This window comes from Phoxinus phoxinus (genome assembly GCF_949152265.1).
Source record: "Phoxinus phoxinus genome assembly, chromosome: 13".
NCBI classification, from domain to species: Eukaryota; Metazoa; Chordata; class Actinopteri; order Cypriniformes; family Leuciscidae; genus Phoxinus; species Phoxinus phoxinus.
The window spans coordinates 125,001-143,806 of NC_136888.1; the positions used below are offsets into that span (position 1 = coordinate 125,001).

The 18,806-nt window shown below is 45.3% G+C and overlaps 1 protein-coding gene across 3 annotated transcripts in view; it reads left to right on the forward strand.

Annotated features, from left to right (window-relative positions):
• unc79 (unc-79 homolog, NALCN channel complex subunit) overlaps window positions 1-18,806 on the forward strand; it is a 139,285-nt gene that overhangs the window by 90,644 nt on the left and 29,835 nt on the right. For 2 of the 3 annotated variants that reach the window (XM_079633157.1, XM_079633159.1), the window contains 13 exons: window positions 1,040-1,221; window positions 1,294-1,495; window positions 1,581-1,760; window positions 1,892-1,960; window positions 4,821-5,110; window positions 5,182-5,364; window positions 8,628-8,793; window positions 10,087-10,236; window positions 11,219-12,298; window positions 14,320-14,421; window positions 14,779-14,895; window positions 14,978-15,308; window positions 15,395-15,433. In XM_079633157.1, the coding sequence (XP_079489283.1) occupies window positions 1,040-1,221; window positions 1,294-1,495; window positions 1,581-1,760; window positions 1,892-1,960; window positions 4,821-5,110; window positions 5,182-5,364; window positions 8,628-8,793; window positions 10,087-10,236; window positions 11,219-12,298; window positions 14,320-14,421; window positions 14,779-14,895; window positions 14,978-15,308; window positions 15,395-15,433 (3,091 nt within the window). The remainder of the gene's footprint in view (window positions 1-1,039; window positions 1,222-1,293; window positions 1,496-1,580; window positions 1,761-1,891; window positions 1,961-4,820; window positions 5,111-5,181; window positions 5,365-8,627; window positions 8,794-10,086; window positions 10,237-11,218; window positions 12,299-14,319; window positions 14,422-14,778; window positions 14,896-14,977; window positions 15,309-15,394; window positions 15,434-18,806) is intronic. The other variant, XM_079633158.1, reaches the window with a different exon arrangement.

The window sequence follows — 18,806 nt, forward strand, 5'->3', positions numbered from 1 at the left end:
GGCCTCACTAGCACCTCTTCCAGCAGCAACCTGGTTTTCCCAGGAGTCTCCCATCCAGTACTAACCAGTCTCAGCCCCGCTCAGCTTCAGTGGGACACCGGTCTTGGGCTACAGGGTGATATGGCTGCTGGTATCAAATTGGCTCACTCTGTAAAGGGTCAACTATTACCGGCAAATCTGAGAGCCCATTCCACAAGGGGAATGGCTGCTTCTTGGGCATTGTTTAAAGGAATTAAACAGTTCTGAAATTCTATAAACTGGATGTCACAAAGTCCACATTAACACAGGCAGTGCTTGGAGCACGGCTATAGAAACATTTTAAAAAGGGGGGAGAGCCTGCTTTGACCCTGCTAAAGTCAGGTACCCTAAATACAGATGGTAAAAGGTGATACCTGCATATTGGGCGTTTTCTATATCCCATAGTGGGATGTCGAGCGAGTCGCCCGAAAGAGAACGTCCGGTTATGGTTATAACCTATGGTTCTCTGAGAGAGATGAGTGAGACATCTCATCATCATCTGCTCGGAAGAGCTGTAAAAGTAAGCCATTTTGGGCCAGCGCTGCTGTTTATAGTCAAGTCAAATTTATTTGTATAGCTCAATTCACACCGTTTCAAAAAGTCATATTGTATAAGCATTTCCAATAGTGAGATGTCTCTCATCTCCCTCAGAGAACTGAGGTTATAACCATAACCGGACGTTTGCACCTACCTCTGGAAGTGGTTGAAAGTGGACAAGCTCAACACGTACTAGACCCTGTTTATTAGTGTCGTCCATGTGTGATCCGATCGACAGAAACGCTTCTTAATACCAGGTGTTAACAGGGCCAGAGACTCTTGAAAACCAGACATGAGGAAAACACCTAGAACACAATAATAACCACACAAAAACACTTTAGCAGTGTGGGCCCTTTCCCATCATGCCTCACTTCACCTCCTGTCCTGAATAATGCCATCTCAGTAACCGCAGCTGCAGCACCCTATGATCATGACCTCACTGATGTCCCCAGGCAGATGTTGCTGATGTGTCCGTCTCTTTCAGTGGAGCGTGTGGCGGTGCTGTGCCGGTTTCTGGACATCGGCTCGGTGACGAAGAGCCACCTGCTGAAGTACTCTCTAGCGCACGCCTTCTGCTGCTTCCTGGCCAGCGTGGAGGACGTCAACCCGGCCGTGGCCACCCGAGCCCGGCTGCTGCTGGACACCGTCAAACGGCCCGCGCTGCAGGTGAGTGCGGACCCCTCGCCTCGAGTCATGTGACCTCACAGAGCCAGACGTGTGTGTGTGTCTCCCCACCAGGGCCTGTGTCTGTGCCTGGACTTCCAGTTCGACACCGTGGTGCGGGACCGTCCCGTGATCCTCAGCAAACTGCTGCTGCTGCACTCGCTGAAGCCGGAGATCCCCGCTCTGAGCTGGGAGTTCTTCGTCAACCGCTTCGAGACGCTGTCGCTGGAGGCGCAGCTGCACCTGGACTGCAACAAGGAGTTCCCTTTCCCTACAAGTGAGTGTGTTGAGACGTGTCAAGCATCCATAGTGTGTGTGTCGATCACACAGACGTTAGCTCATGTGTTGATTTACTGTGTCAGCCATCACTGCGGTGAGGACGAACGTGGCCAACCTGAGCGACGCCGCCATGTGGAAGATCCGGCGCGCTCGCTTCGCCCGCAACCGGCAGAAGAGCGTCCGCTCGCTGCGGGACAGCGTCAAGGGTCCGACCGAGTCCAAGCGGGCTTTCTCACTCCCGGAGACGCTGTGCAATAAACTGCGTGAGTGTATGAATCTGGCCATCAGGATCTGTCACACACTCATCACTGACAGAGAATAACAGTGGAATCAGTGATTTGCTCAAGTATTTGTCTGTGAATTCACCATAGAAGTCCCGTTTCTCTTCTTTCAGCGCTGAGACTCGTGAGACAGGAGCAGTCGGCACCCATACTGGGAAATATGCTGGAGAAAGTGCTGACAGGTAGAGCATGTCATACACCGCACACACACCGCTGACAGTCATTCATGGCTCACTTACACTGATGCTGTAACAGTGGGTCAGGGAATGTGTCTACAGTGACCGGGACTCGACTCAACACAACGCACTGCAGCTGAAGAACGAAAAACCAATGACATACGTCGTATAATATCTGAACATCAGTCTCTCCTCATCCATCAGTGTGTGGCTCAACGCCTCAGACAAAGAAACCAGGCAACTCTCTAAATGTAGTTTAGTTTAGTTTAGTTTAGTTTAGTTTAGTTTAGTTCCTTTATTGTTAAATGCATTAGGCACAAATTACATATGGTACACATTTTTAATTGTCTGAGGTCGTCTAAAACGCCTCCTTGATGGTAAACAACTTAAATTTAGAATGTAAGGGATGTGAAGAATCCTCCAATATAATAACCAATGCTTTTTGTTCAACTTTTGATAGATATATCTCATTCAGTGTTGTCTTTGTGTCTTATCTATAATAATATTAATAATAAATTGTATTTATAATGCACTTTTCATTTGCGAACAAATCCCAAAGTGCTACAGCAAACATATTTCAGAAGTAAAAACAGGGGCAAGAATAAGAAAACATTAAATATAAAAACAGTTCAATTTCGCATTAATTGTAGCTATTTTTAAATAGAAAAGTATTTAGGTCTTTTTTAAAGTGGTCAACTGACTGTGGAACCCTCAGGTGGTCTGGCAATGATCTACTAATTATCTACAATTGTGCTGGCCACATTAACCACCCTAGACAATCTCTGCTTTGCTTTAACAGTCAGAACTCCATACCACATAGTCATATATTAAAAGACATAATACTCTCTACAAGATTCTTATATAAAATATCTAAAATATTCTTGCACATGCCAAAGTGTTTTAGCCTCCGAATAAGATCTCTGCATTCACTTTTTAGAAACATAATCCACATTTCCAACAAAACTCAATTCACATTTGTTTCTACTAATCACTAGTTTGTTAGTTTTATTCAGATTTATCTCAAGTGCCCTCGATTATCACCATTTCTGCAGGGAATGAATATAAATATGATACAATTTATTTATTTCTGTTTTACCTTTGTACAAAAAGGCAGACAAGTGACAAATCATCAGCGTATTAGTAGCCTAAAATATGTATTGTGAATTTAAAATTAATTTATGTACAATGAGAATAATAAAGGAGATAATATAGTTCCCTGTGGTACTCCTGTGTTTAGAACAATTTTGAAACTTTACCATTAACAAGAACTCTTTGTGGACGATTTAAAAGAAAGTCTGTAATCCACCAGATAAAGCCACCATTCTCCCCTAAATCAAGTAATCTCTGTTAAAGAACATCTATCTTAATTGTGTTTAATGCTAAAAATCTATAAATAAAATTCTAGCATAATGTTTTTGGTACCGGAACAATATTTGATAATTATCATGAACTAGGGACCACCTTATTATTTAACAGGAGCTGAAGCAGTTGGGTAAAAGCACAATCCTTTAGCACTCGACCCTATAACCCATCTGGACCAGGTGCTTTATTTGGCTTAAAAGCGAGGCTAGCCGCAATTTCATATACTTTATGAATAATAGGCTCATATGTAGGAATGTTAAGGCATGTTTTATCACAATCAATATTACGCGGTCCACCATCAAACCTACTAAAAAAGACATTCAGATCTTTTGCAAAAAAATGCACCTTGTGAAGAATACATTGGTTTCCTCGTTTCTCTCCCCATAATAGTGTTTAGACCCTCCCATTACCCATATATAACCTCATTTCAACCTTCTTATAATCTTCTTAATTTGACTTCCAAGTTCCTTTCTTTTTTCTCTAAACAGTTCATCACCACCTTTTTAAAAAGCAGCTTTTTTTTCTCATTAAGGCGCGTTTGAAGATCTTTAGTGAGCCACAACCTGTTATTTGGATAAATTCAAATTGTTTTTGTTTTAACACAATTATTTTCACAAAAACGTATGTAAGATGTGATAGTGTCAGTGATTTAATGTACATTATCACATGCATCTCAAGAACAGTCTCTAAGCTCCTCTTCACTCTAATCTGTCCACAGTTGTATCTCTTTGGTCACTGGTTTCTCTGGTTCTAGCTTATTAGCTGATATTTGGATAGCAAATGTGTAATGTTCTGATCGGACTTCCCCAATGGGGGGTGGAACACAGTCGTATAGCCATCTGCTATATTGCCAAAGCATTTGTCCAAGGTGTGCATTGATCGAGTGGGGCAATCCGCATACTGAAGAAGTGTAGGCTAATATCCTGATAAATCACAGGAGTTCAACTCTCCAAGAATTAAAAACTTGATTCTGATATTCTAGGTATTATTAACTGGCCGGAGTTTTGAGATGGCAGTAGACGTGAAGGACTATAATGCGTTAAGAGCTCGCTCAAGTACTGCGGAGCTAAACCATTTAGTGCTTTGTAAGTGATCAGCAATATTTTAAAATCTATACGTTGTTTAATAGGCAGCCAATGCAGTGTTGACAGAACGGGGCTAATATGGTCATACTTCCTGGTTCTGGTAAGAACTCGAGCGGCTGCGTTTTGGACTAGCTGTAGTTTGTTTAAGCGTGCAGGGCAACCACCCAGTAGAGCATTACAATAATCTAGCCTTGAGCTCATGAACGCATGAACTAATTGTTCCGCATTTGTCAATGAGAGCATATGATGCACAGCGTCTGCAGAAGACCGCATTGTATATTAATCATCACACACAGCGTCTGCTGAAGACCGTATTGTATATTAATCATCACACACAGCGTCTGCTGAAGACCGTATTGTATATTAATCATCACACACAGCGTCTGCTGAAGACCGTAACGCCTCCTGTTGTCCTGCAGGTGAGAGCTCTCCTCTAGAGGAAGACTCCATCATTAAAGATCTGCTGCCGGAGGACGCCGGGATCGACCACCAGACCGTCCACCAGCTCATCATGGTGCTCATGAAGTTCATGGCCAAGGACAAAAGCAGTGCCGAGGCGGACATTGGCAGTGCCAAAGCCTTCAACACAGTGAAGCGGCATCTGTACGTGCTGCTGGGGTACGATCAGCAGATGGGCTGCTTCATGATCACGCCGCAGAAGATGCGCTCCTCCACCTGTTTCAACGCCTTCATCGCAGGGATCGCTCAGGTGAGTTCAGCGGTCTGCACGCTCTCCTCCCAGCGTGCCGGTGCTCAGACTGCTTGTGCTGGTCTCCTCAGGTTATGGACTACAACATTGGTCTGGGGAAGCAGCTGCTGCCGCTGGTGGTGCAGGTGCTGAAGTACTGCACGTGTCCTCAGCTGAGGCCCAACTTCCAGGAGCCGCCGCGCTGCTCGCTGTGGGCCCTCAAGCCTCATATCCGCCAGATGTGGCTCAAAGCCCTGCTCGTCATCCTCTACAAGGTATCCACCCAGGGCATAAAGTTAACCAATGCAAGTAAAAATCGGCATTGGCAGGTAACATTTTTATCAATTCTAACATGAACGATGCTCGGTACAGTTGACTTGACACCACTGCATCAGTTTAATCCTTGACAATTTAAACAGTCAAGTGCAAGGAGATGCAAAAGAGAGCCTGTCCATCACTCGTTTCCATTGCACAGAAAGCCGCATCTCAGACAGCGGGTGAAGACTAAACTGAGCTGTCTTTCACGTCGTCTTGTGCTTCAGCAGACAAATTCACACAAAATTGTGTCAAAAAATAGAGAGTATCCTAGTAAACATAGTCGGTTACGTCTTAAGTGAACGTAAACAGATGAGAAAGTAAACGCATGTGTGTCAGTATATTGGATCCGTGCATTCACTCTTAAAGCCGAATATTTCTGCTGCTATCTGTGTTTTTAATGTTAACCAAACAACAAAAGACAAAGAAAAAATCACTCACTGCTCTTGACTGAATAACTCTTGTAACTTTAATTAGGATCAATTAATAAGGATGTTTAATTTACACTGAAAACTGTGCAGTTTTATTTTACATTGCTTACTTTACTACATTTCTGTGCCGCTACTGTCAGATCTACCTGAAAAGCACTGTTCATTTCATTGGTATCTTTGTTATTTTGTTTTTATTTGTGCTTTTGCTTGTAATTTGATTATTTGTTCTTATTTAATTACTGACTGTTCACTTGTCCTTAATAATAATATATTAGATTTTTATTAGTTAGGCTAGTATCGTTTGAGCTGTGGTATCAAAATTGGAATAGAGATATGTGAAATTTCACTGATATCTAAAATGTTGGTGTCATAACTGCCTGTTTTTGCAATGTCCAATTGCAATGTTTTTGTTTCATGGCCGGTAAAAAATATTAATGGCCGGCAGGGTCAGGGTTAGGGTCATTTCTGAACACACCGGCCATTGGTAAGTGTGGCAAAAAGTTAATTTTAGGCCAAAGAGGTAAATTATGAAAATGCCTGATTTCACTTGCACCCTCATATTTATAGCAGTGGATTCACATTTTTCTTCATAGCAATTGACAAAAATTACAGAAAACCAACCTATCAAAATCCCATATCGGGTTTTATATATAAAATAGCTTTGTAAACCGAATGGGACCTTTCAGAATAAATAAATGGACTGACCACTATTATTTTGTGAAATTTATTTAGGGATTGTACGATTTAAGGAGAGACACCAAAGACATTTATCGTTTGATAGTTTGTGATGACAAGTTGCCGAGCAGGTCAAAGCTGTGAACACAAAAGCCCAGTGTTATATTTTCATGTGTTTTAGTTGGTGTGGCAGGAGTCTGTACAACACTGACTACACATCAAGTTCAAATAAACGTCCACAGTTATATATATTACAAGTTAATGGAAGAGAGATGAATCATTGAAGCAGAATAGCATGTTTTTCAGTGGATTCACTTTTAATCACATCATTTACTTTCCAAATTGATTTTACTGTGATGAATTACAGGTACTTGAATAAAATGATCCAGTTTTGTGAATTGCAGAGACGATTAATGCTGGTTAATGACGCTCCTGCAGACACACACTAAACAACATGACATGAAATCAACTCAATATGATGCATTAGTTTTTAGGGGTGGGAATCTTTTACCATCTCACGATTCAATTCGATTCCGATTCTTGAGGCCACGATTTTTGATTCAAAACGATTCGATTTTATCCATAATGATTTCTAATCGGGTTTCTGATCATGATCTACTCTCATCTGCTTTACTATACAGAATGACAAACAGAGACATTAAAGTGTCTTTTTCACATTTATTAAAGGTGGGGTATGTAATTCTCTTTTTTGGCCATTTTTTCAAAATCACTTAAAATCCTATTCCTAACCCACTTACAGCCACTGAGTTAGAAGCACTGAAATAAAAATTAAGCAATTTAATCATCTGTGGAACGGGCAGGACTCGAAAAACTCCAGCCAATCATTTCCAAGACCACCTAGAATCATTGGACAGTAAGTGCGTCAATCAATCGGTCGTACCATCCCCCCTCCCCCCATCCATGTCCATGTTCTTTGAATGGGTGGAGTCAAAGGAAAGAAGTTAGGACCATTTGAGTTGTGTATTTTCAAAATCTGCCAGCCGTTTTGCAAATCACATACCCCACCTTTAAGTTCAATTCTCAGGGAAGTGCCTTTTATCAAAAACATTGTCTGGTTCTCAATTGCTACTCATTAGTAGCTAGCTATAAAATAAGTTGGAACAAAAATAAAGTGCTTCTTCATAACACAAAATGGTTGAAAATAGATGCAGTTTACCACAATATATCATGTAGAACACAACCGGTGAAGACAAAAAACCCATCTATATTTCTCAGTCAGACTCAGTAACTTAAAGAATAACAAGTTATGAAAATAAAGTGCTTCTTTCAAAATGAAAAATAGTACCCCTAAGCTACCTGGCGATGAAGCAGCGATAGGCCGAGTTTTTTTTTTTTTTTGCCCTCTCGGAGTTGGCAGGGAGTTTCGTGAAGCACTGCAGTGTGTGTTGGTCTGCAGCTGGCGGCTGACTGTACGTTCACACCGCCGCCGACTTGAGCTGCAAAAAAGCTTTGGCCGCCCCGTCAAGGACGCTAACTTGTCAAAAAGTACGGGGAATCTTGTTGACGCTTTGGCCGCTCTGACGTAGCAGCATTCACAATGAAATGTAAACAGAAAAAACAAACAAAGCATTCGGCAGTTTAGGATATCGCACAAGATTTGTCAACACAGAAAACATTTCATCACTGGAGAGTTTTTTTCCCGACACCATCGTATGAATTGATTTTGATTAATATGCGCGAAGGAGAGAGAGAGAGAGCAAACAGCGCTCGGGTGAGTGCGCGCGCGCGGCCGGGGCTCTCTCGTTCTTATAACCTGTCAAGCGCGCCCTGTTAAACTGACAGGACTTAAAAACACATGCAAATGATACACTTTCACTCTATGATGGTTAAACTGTGCAATTAATTGTTTTTTTCTCGGAACTAATGTTTTGGTAGGAACGAAAGATCTCCCTCTCATCCATATTTGCTTCCTCTTTGTTTTAGTAATTTGCCGCTCACGTTCAAAAACCGGCTGTGTGGTGACGTCCCGTATAGGCTAGTTACAAAAATAGAGGGGCTAATGGAGCTAGTTACCAGCTTCGTGTTGTTTTGTGTTTCCATCTGTGTTTTTGCTCAGTCCCAGTGTAAGTCATCATTAATCAATCTGACTGTTTCAGTATCCATACAGAGATATGGACATGAGTAAAGATGTGGTGCTCCATCTGATCCACATCACCATCAACACCCTGAACGCTCAGTACCACAGCTGCAGGTCGCATGTGTCCGCAGGCCCGCTGTACAGCGACAACTCCAACATGAGCCGCTACAGCGAGAAGGAGAAAGGTACGAGATCTTCTGCTCAGATCTGAGCCTAACCCTAACCCAAACCCTAACAGCGAGAAGGAGAAAGGTACGAGATCTCCTGCTCAGATCTGAGCCTAACCCAAACCCTAACAGCGAGCAGGAGAAAGGTACGAGATCTCAAGCTCAGATCTGAGCCTAACCCAAACCCAAACCCTAACAGCGAGCAGGAGAAAGGTACGAGATCTTCTGCTCGGATCTGAGCCTAACCCAAACCCAAACCCTAACATCGAGCAGGAGAAAGGTACGAGATCTCCTGCTCAGATCTGAGCCTAACCCAAACCCTAACAGCGAGCAGGAGAAAGGTACGAGATCTCCAGCTCAGATCTGAGCCTAACCCAAACCCTAAAAGCGAGCAGGAGAAAGGTACGAGATCTTCTGCTCAGATCTGAGCCTAACCCTAACCCAAACCCTAACAGCGAGCAGGAGAAAGGTACGAGATCTCCTGCTCAGATCTGAGCCTAACCCAAACCCTAAAAGCGAGCAGGAGAAAGGTACGAGATCTCCTGCTCAGATCTGAGCCTAACCCAAACCCTAACAGCGAGCAGGAGAAAGGTACGAGATCTCCTGCTCAGATCTGAGCCTAACCCAAACCCAAACCCTAACATCGAGCAGGAGAAAGGTACGAGATCTCCTGCTCAGATCTGAGCCTAACCCAAACCCAAACCCTAACAGCGAGCAGGAGAAAGGTACGAGATCTCCTGCTCAGATCTGAGCCTAACCCAAACCCTAACAGCGAGCAAGAGAAAGGTACGAGATCTCCTGCTCAGATCTGAGCCTAACCCAAACCCAAACCCTAACATCGAGCAGGAGAAAGGTACGAGATTTCCTGCTCAGATCTGAGCCTAACCCAAACCCAAACCCTAACAGCGAGCAGGAGAAAGGTACGAGATCTCCTGCTCAGATCTGAGCCTAACCCAAACCCAAACCCTAACATCGAGCAGGAGAAAGGTACGAGATCTCCTGCTCAGATCTGAGCCTAACCCAAACCCAAACCCTAACAGCGAGCAGGAGAAAGGTACGAGATCTCCTGCTCAGATCTGAGCCTAACCCAAACCCAAACCCTAACATCGAGCAGGAGAAAGGTACGAGATCTCCTGCTCAGATCTGAGCCTAACCCAAACCCAAACCCTAACAGCGAGCATGAGAAAGGTACGAGATCTCCTGCTCAGATCTGAGCCTAACCCAAACCCAAACCCTAACAGCGAGCATGAGAAAGGTACGAGATCTCTCCCTGGCGTCCTGCTGCATTAATGCCCTGTGTTTCCTGTGCAGAGGAGGACAGTGTGTTCGACGAGTCCGACATCCACGACACTCCGACGGGAGCCGGCAGTAAGGAGTCGCAGACCTTCTTCGCTCGTCTCAAGAGGATCGGCGGCAGCAAGTCTGTCAAGTATCAGCCTGTGGAGCTCAGCGCTCAAAGGAGTGAGTGTGACGTATCACACTTTCATAGTCATTATTCATATTTTCAGTCCACATTAAAATGGAAAACGTTTTTGTAAATTTTAAATTTGTAGTACTAATCTCAAAAACGAGTACTCGAGTACTCGTATTAAAATATGTAATTATGACTAGAAAAATGATATTGCTAGATTGTAAACAGTTGAGAAAGAAAAAGCATGTGTATGAGTACACTGGATCCATTTGCTGTTTTCTGTCATTAATGATCATCAAAGAAGAAAAGAAATAGAGAAAATCACTCACTGCTCTTGACTGAATAACTTTTATAACTTTTTATTAATCTACACTGTAAAGACTACAGTGTTTTTTATACATTTGATGACTTTATTAAATGTATGTAGTATTTCTTATTTCTTATTTCAGGTAGATCTATTTCGTTTGTGTCTTCGTTATCTTGTAGTTGGCTGTGCTGTTGTTTGTTAATAGTTTATTTGTCTTATTTTATCACTGACTGCAATCTGCAATCGTTAGATCATGAAATAAAATTACTAATTTCGTGATTTTGGTCATATCGCCCATGCCGATCCAAACAAGTGTAAAAGTAGCCGAGAGTGAATGTGATGGGCCCTATTTTAACGATCAAAGCGTATGCTGTAAAGCGCTAGTGCACTTAGGGCGTGTCCGAATCCACTTTTGCTAGTTTAACGACGGGTAAAATTAGTGATGGTTGAGGAGATTCCCCCTTCTATTGTAAAGCGCTTTGAGTGCTTTGGGGATGTGAAAATGAAAACTGAGTCGTGCTGAGACTAGAAAACAGACTTGCGTCGCGCCTGGCGCTGCATTGCATCATGTGTATGATAGGGCCTGATGTCTCCTTCACTCGTTCATGCTTCTCTTGTGTATTCATCGTGATATATTGCATTACCGTATACCAGCTTATCTCTAGCCTAGACAGATGCATGTGCTCTCACATGCCTTCATCATCATCTCTTCTCCTCTTCTTCAGGTGAGATTGAGCTGGCGGAGTACAAGGAGGGCGGTGCACTGCAGGACACGCTGCTGTACTCCGGGCGAGAGGACGGCAGCAGCCGGAAGAAGAGACTGCAGGCCATGCACAAGCAGAAGTCTCTGGACATCGGCAACACCGACTCCATCCTCTTCAACTTGGACGAACACCGGCGCAAGTCCTGCATTGACCGCTGTGACCTGCAGGGTCCTCCGGCCCTCCAGCCCTCCTCGTCCTCCTCCATCGGCCGGCAGCAGCACAGAGCGCAGCACCACGGGAAGGACTCGTCCAACGGCCACTCCGTCATCGACCGCAGCGGCTCCAGCGTCAGGCCCATCATCCCCGAGGTGCGTCTCAGCTGCATGGAGACCTTTGAAGACAAACCCGCCGGCCTGGACTCGCCGATGGACAAGGACGACCCGGATCTTATCGATCTCTCCTCAGACTGCACCTCCATCCCTGAGAAGCGTTCCATCCTCTCGCTGTCCGACAGTGACTCGCTGATTTTCGAGCCGCTGCCTCCTCTGCGCATCGTGGAGAGCAACGAGGACCTGTTTGAGGCGCTGAAGCTCCCCGGCGGAGTGCTGAGCAGAGCCGAGGATCCGTCGGCCGGCCGTTCTCCTCCTGTGGTGCAGGTCAGCGTGGAGGACTGCAGCGGGGACCAGTGGACAGCGGCGACTCTGGAGCTGCCTGACTCCACGGCTCAGCAGGAGAGCACCATGACCCTGAAGCAGAAGAGGGATCTCTTCAGGAAGACCTCGCACATGCCAAACGCTTCCCTGGAGGATTCCTGCAGGAAGGATAGCAGTGGCACGAGTCCCAGTCCCTCGAGCCGGTCGGTCCTGCACCACATCCCCATGGAGTCTCTAGAACGGGCAGGAGACGAGGACACCGAAGAGACCGATGAGAGAGACAGCGAGCCCAAACCTGACGATGAGAGTGACGAAGCCGAATTCAAGATTCAGATCGTGCCACGCCAGCGCAAAGAGAGGAAGATCGCTGTCAGCGCCATCCAGAGGGAATATCTGGACATCACCTTCAACACTCTGGACAAGATGAGTGAGACGACTGCAGAGTCAGGTCAGTCAGCTCGGGTTATACAGCAGTTTTACGCTGCGTCTTTGTTGATTTGTGTTTGTACTAGGGGTGTAATGGTACATGTATTCGGTGCATACAGTCAGGCGACGAATACAGTCAGTCACAGGGATAGGCGTAATTTGCGGGTGGGACGGCTGTGACATGTCCCCACCACTTTTTGCCAGGGTCGATATTCTCTCCACCACTTTTTGAAACATCTCGCGGCACGGATATACCAATACAGATAAATAAAACATCTCCAGTTAATTAGCAGAGCATTCATTTCATTCTTTTGTGAAATAAGAGGCGATCTAGCGCTGAAATGTGTTGTTTTTCAAATCAAGTGATCAAAGTGCTTGTTGCCGCTGCGATCAGTGGCGCAGATACAGTCTTCACTCGGACACGCGCTTCAATCCGTTGCGGAGACTCTATTCGTTCCGGTAAACGTATCCCTGCTTGATATACAACCACTGATGAACATATTCGGTTTTGATGAGAAAAAAAAACGGTACGATTGCGGATTAGAACCCAGAACCACTGACACGCTTAGAGATCGGCATGGTTTTATTTCAGTTAGCCTAATAGCTGGTTTTATTTGCATTGAGAGATGATCTTATGGAAAGTACCCCATGCCAATCTCTAGGTATGGTGAAGGGTGTGTGATGATGTGGAGCTATTTTAATTCCAAAGGCCAAGGGAACTTTATCAGGATCATAGTATCCTGGATCCATGAAATAACTGGCCTTTAAAAATATAAATCTGCCTGCCTCTATGGGAATTTAACATAGGGGTGTCCCGACTTATGCACCCTGTATTTTAAGGAGGAAACATTTATTTATTTACGATACATTATTCATTTACAAAGAAAATTGGTGTCCTTAAAGGTTGGAGTTTTCTTAATTTCTTTAATTAAGCAGGGCTCTAGAGTGCCACCATGAGCGACCAAAATGTTTCCTAGGTCGCACCGGTGCACCTAACCTCCTCGCATCCGTTAGCTCTCCACGAACGAAGCGCTTGTTCTCCTTGGATGGAACTCACACTCATGGTTGGATCATATCATGATTTTCTGAGGCATTAGGCGACGTCTCCTCGGTTTAATGACGAGAGCAACCCTCGACGTGTATCTGCAAAGGGACGGATGGCCTGAAGAAACGTTGTCACAAAAACTATTTTTGGTGTAAAATGGCACGAGAAATCAAATTTGTGCTATAGAGGCACTTTCATGAGATCGTGTTGTCCCACCAGTCCTGAGATCTCTCTCGCTGCGCGTTCGTCCATCTGTGCGAGAAGAACCCCCTTTAAACCTGCGCAATGTTTCCGATCTATGTCAAGTGTAAACGCATGAATCGGATATGGGTCACAATTTAAAGAACGTGTAACGGACGGTCAAAAAAATATAGGATATAGGCAAAAATCAGAATTGGGCATCAAGACCTCCAGTGTAAACGAGGCCACGGCAATCAGCATCAGCAAAAAACGTTTAAGTTAAATTAAGTTTTAATAGTATTTTCGTGCCGTGACCTGCAGAGGCAGGGAACATGTGCCTTGTTCCGTGACGTAATATATAATATAGTAACGTAGCCATGCGCTCTTACTGGAGCGTCTCATTCTAGCGTTTGATGCTGAGGAAGACTGGACAAGGAAGGACACAGTTGTTCATTTGAGAAACACCCGATCTATGCTTAGATACGTTTACTTGTAATCTCTCAAACAGTGTTTCAAGCGCAGAAAGATAGCAGTAAATGTTCAATAAAACAGTTTCAGAATAATTTCTCACGTAACTAGTTTGCACTTTCATTTGATAATAAGTCTCTCACAATATGAATTTGAATAAGAAGACTTTCAGAAGAAAAACAGTGAGACTAACTATCCTGGCACTAATCTAGTTCACGTAATGCACCGTGCACATTCAGACTACGGGTTACGGTCCTGTTGGGGAACGTGTTAATGTTACAGTGTTCTGCTGTTGTTCAGAAGTGTTTGCACACAGAGTTCAAAGACTGAAGGTTTTGATATTCACACAGATGAGAAATCCCTGACGAACCTGGAGAAGCCCAGAGAATCGGCCTCAGCTCCGGCTCTGGAGGCGGCCGTCCCCGAAACCAGCCATCGCTCCTCAGTGTCCAGTAAATCACTTCCACACTAACTCAACTCCACTGATAGTGTTTATATGAACACCGGCCCACTGAGGCTTCATTTGTGCTGTAAGAGTGAGAGATTTGATCAGATCCAGAGGTGGGCTTAGTCAAGTCGAGTCAGCTTTATTTCTACAGCGCTTTATACAATATAAAATGATTCACAGTAATAAACAGGAAGATAACAGAATCTAATATGCAGATTTCATCAAATATGAGACTAATTCTGCTTCAAAGCAGCTCTACTAAAGACCATAGTGTCATTCTTCAGCTCATTTCAGATCAAATTGATAGTATTTCTGAATGTGAAGTGCATGAGCATCTTCTGAAGTGTGTGTCCTGCTCCAGCTCAGTATCGTCAGGTGAAGCGAGGCTCTCTGGGTGCCGTGACCATGAGTCAGCTGATGAAGCGGCAGCTCGAGCATCAGTCCAGCGCGCCGCAGAACATCAGCACCTGGGACACGGGTCGGTCTTCTTTAGCACCACTAATCATGACCAGTCCTGTGTGCTGGAGTCTGTGCCCCAACTCTTCACCTCACTCTTGCAGGTCCTACCAAGACGAGTCTGCTGTCGGCTCCGAGCACCGCCAGTATGTTTGTTCCAGCGCCGGAAGACTTCAGCGACGAGCAGCCCACGAACATGGCTGACAGGTGGGGCGAGAGAGAGAGAGAGAGAGAGTGTCAGGGTTTAGTGCGACGCATGCGGTGTACCTCATCTGTGTGTGTGTATCTGCTCAGGTGCCGGGACTGCGGGGCCGTTCTGGAGGAGTATGATGAGGAGACTCTGGCTCTGGCCGTGGTGGTTCTGTCCATGTTCATCCACCTGAGTCCCGATCTGGCCGCTCCGCTGCTGCTGGAGATCATGCAGTCTGTGGGCAGGTACGCTCATATCACAGCCGCTAACTGCACACATGTTCCCTACGATTTCTATGGCTTTCTTTCAGTTTTCTGCTTTAATTCTGCAGGTTGGCCTCGAGCTCCAACTTCACAGGTCAGGCTGAAAGGTGAGTTACTCTTTTACAGCTGTACATCTGAGGTTTATGTTTCTGATTGAGTTAGCTCGTGTCGTCCGTGAACAGTGTAAGTCGGCTCCTGTCTGAGAGCTATGGCAAGCCATTTTAGCTTAAATTGTACCCAGCAATACTCGTCGTAATTGCATTTTTACTAGTAACAATTCAATTAGAGAACTCTACAATTCAATTATTACTAGTAACAATTATGATTAAGGGCTCTCTATTTAAATGATTACTAATAAGAATTCCAATTACTGAGCTCTCTAATTCAATTCTTACTAGTGACAATTCCAATTAGTGAGCTCTACAAATTATTTTTTTATTAGTAACAATTACAATTAGAGAGCTCTACAATTCAATTAGTACTAGAAACAAGTCCAATTAGAGAGCTCTCTAATTCAGTTGTTACTAGTAAGAATGCAATTGTAATTATACATATCTTTAATTTTTGTTTTTTACTAGTAAAAATTAAATTAGAGAGCTCTGTTTGCGTCATGAAGCGCAAATTAAATCAGTCCAATGGTGTAACGCGACGTCAGAGGCGGGTGACGTCATCAACCAGGAAACTATAAAGCCTGCCCAAACAGTGTAATAGCTTTTAATAGACTGAAACAAGTCGCCAACAGGCTCTTCAGGGAACCGAGGTTACAGTCGCAACCGAGTTCTCCTTTCGGGAACTCATGCTACGTCAATTGACACTGTGGGAACATCTATACCCACACCACCATAATGACCAGTGACTGTCTAGTGTGAATCAAGGAAGCACTAAGACGAGAGCACCTGAGCCCTGGGAGTGGAGCCTAAGTCTAGGTCGTAAAACCTCATGAATGTGTGCGGTGAGGACCAGCCCGATTCGTAGGCAAGAGAGATAGCCTTGACTATCCATTTGCTCATTCTCTGCTTAGATGCTGGTGACCATTTATTAGGAGGTCCAATACATACAAACAGTTTGTCTGATCCACACCACAGGGCATCTCTGTGGACGTAATCATCCAATGCCCTAACTGGGTAAAGCAAATTATTTCTTTCCTGGTTGGCATCCTGGAATGGAGGAGGAAAGAAGGCCTGCAGAAGGATAGATCTGGCCATATTAGTGCAAACATTAGGGATAGACCCTGGCCTAGGGTGAAGGAATGCCTTTACCATGCCTTGTGCAAAATCCAAGCCTGAAGGGGAAACCGACAAAGCTTGTAAATCTCCTATCCTTTTAAGAGAGGTGATAGCCAGGAGGAACAACGTCGTGAGTGTCAAAAACTTGACTGGAACCTCCTCAATAGGCTCAAATGGAGCCAGAGATAGGCCTTGGAGCACCTCGGCCAAATCCCATGCCGGTACCCTAATGCGCACTGCAGGCCTCAGCCTCAAAGTACCACGGAGGAAACATGTTATTAAGGGGTCTCTCCCTAAAAACATACCACCCAAAGGAACGTGGTAAGCAGATATGGCATAGAGTTCAATGCATACAGTTTTCTCGTGGAGGGAGCTCTGGATGTAAGCACAGGTGAGACCACCTGCAAGGCATTTCTGCCTGATGCACTTCCGCCAGTGCCTTTTGGTCCGGCTGCTGGGTCGTCAGCCGGGAGCCACCCTTCACAGATGTTTAGCTCCTTTAATCCCGGAGCACCTTCGGGTGGTGGAGCCCCTGCAGCCAGCCTTAGGATCTCTCTTTTTTTTCCGAAGCCTTGTCCTTTCTACGAAGCCAAAGTCAAAAGCTCCCTTGCTCTGCCTCTTCTGCCAGCTCCTTAAGGACTCTCTCCAGTTTGGCACCTCTGATGCCAAGGGTCTTAAGAAATCATTTTCTCAGTTGAGAGACCAGCATCTATGAGCTGGGTCCCCTCAGAGGCCAAGCCCACAGCTTCCACAGTTCTGGGCCGGGGGTGAAATTTTGAGCCTCCTGCCTGGGAGAGCAGGTCCCCCCTGATCGGAATCTCCCAGGTAGAGCGGTCGAGGAGAGGCACTAGATCCGAAAACCATACTCTGCCCGGCCACCTCTGAGTAATTAAGGTGAGCCGAACTTTGTCCCGGCGAACTCTCTCTAGGCAAACTCTCTCCGGAACCCCCGGGAGCAGAGCGATCGGGGGGAAAGCGTACAGACGTAGCCTTGGCCACTTCTGAACCTTAGGTTCAGCAGTGGACAGTGAGACGTCTCTCAAGACTAAAACGGCCAAGCAACTCCGCCGCTTGCTTGATGGCCTCCTGAAACCTCTCGACGACTGTAATAACAGTGTCCATCAGAAAGCTCTATCTTTCTCTTTTATTGCGCTCATATTTAACAATAAGTGTCTTTCCGTGGCCACCAGGGCTACCATAGCATGGCCAACAGCTCTGGCTCCTTGGTGGCCCGTAGAGAACGATCTGTGGCCTGGCGCATCTCGGCTTTCCCCCATCCTCATTCAGGTCTCCCTACATTTCTGCCTGGGAGGCCTGCAGCACGTCCATAGTGTGAAGACATGCTGCCTGACCAGAGGCAGCATAAGCTTTGCCCATCAATGTCAACGTTGTTCTGACCAGTTTGGTGGGCAACACCGGGGCCTTTAGGGGCGATGCAGTCCCCAAAACAGCGCAAGACACAACCTCCTCATAAGCAGGAGAGTGAGATGGCGAGTCATCACCCTCTGCTTTGATGCTTTCTACATCCAACTCCTCAGAGCAGGATAGATTGAGCACCGGTGCCTCACCCGGTGCGGAAGGAACCGCAATGCGTGCTTCCTGACACCAAAAACAGGCACTGTATCGATCAGGGCAGGGCTGAGATAAGACTGGACCCGTCTTAAACCCCTCTGAAAGATCCATCTGCGACCCCAACGATCTGGACCGACGCTGTGCCTCGGCAGCAGCGAGACCCGAACCGTGAGGAACACGAGCCTGAGAGGAAGCTGTTCACAGTCCCTCGAGCACTGCCTGTGCATCCACTTACAAACATACAACACACAGTTTGTGTGTGTCCGCAGCCGTGATGTAGCGAGGGCAGGGATACTCAACCTGTAACTTTGTTTGCTCGCCATAATGATATATATAATATACAATGAGACAGACAACACCAAATAAGACACACGATTCATAGAGAGCGCTTGCTAAACACACAGAAGCTAGCATTACATAGTTTAGGCAGGCTTTATAGTTTCCTGGTTGGTGAAGTCACCCGCCTCTGATGTCGCGTCACACCATTGGACTAGCCAATGAAGAGTTTGATAAAGTGACCTGAGTATTGAGAAATGTGTCCTAGTGATTGTAAAAATCTGTAAATGAAGATCCATTTGTGGGCCAAAAGAGCCGGCTCCAATGGTGTGTGTGTGTGTGTGTGTGTGTGTGTGTGTGTGTGTGTGTGTGTGTGTGTGTGTGTGTGTGTGTGTGTGTGTGTGTG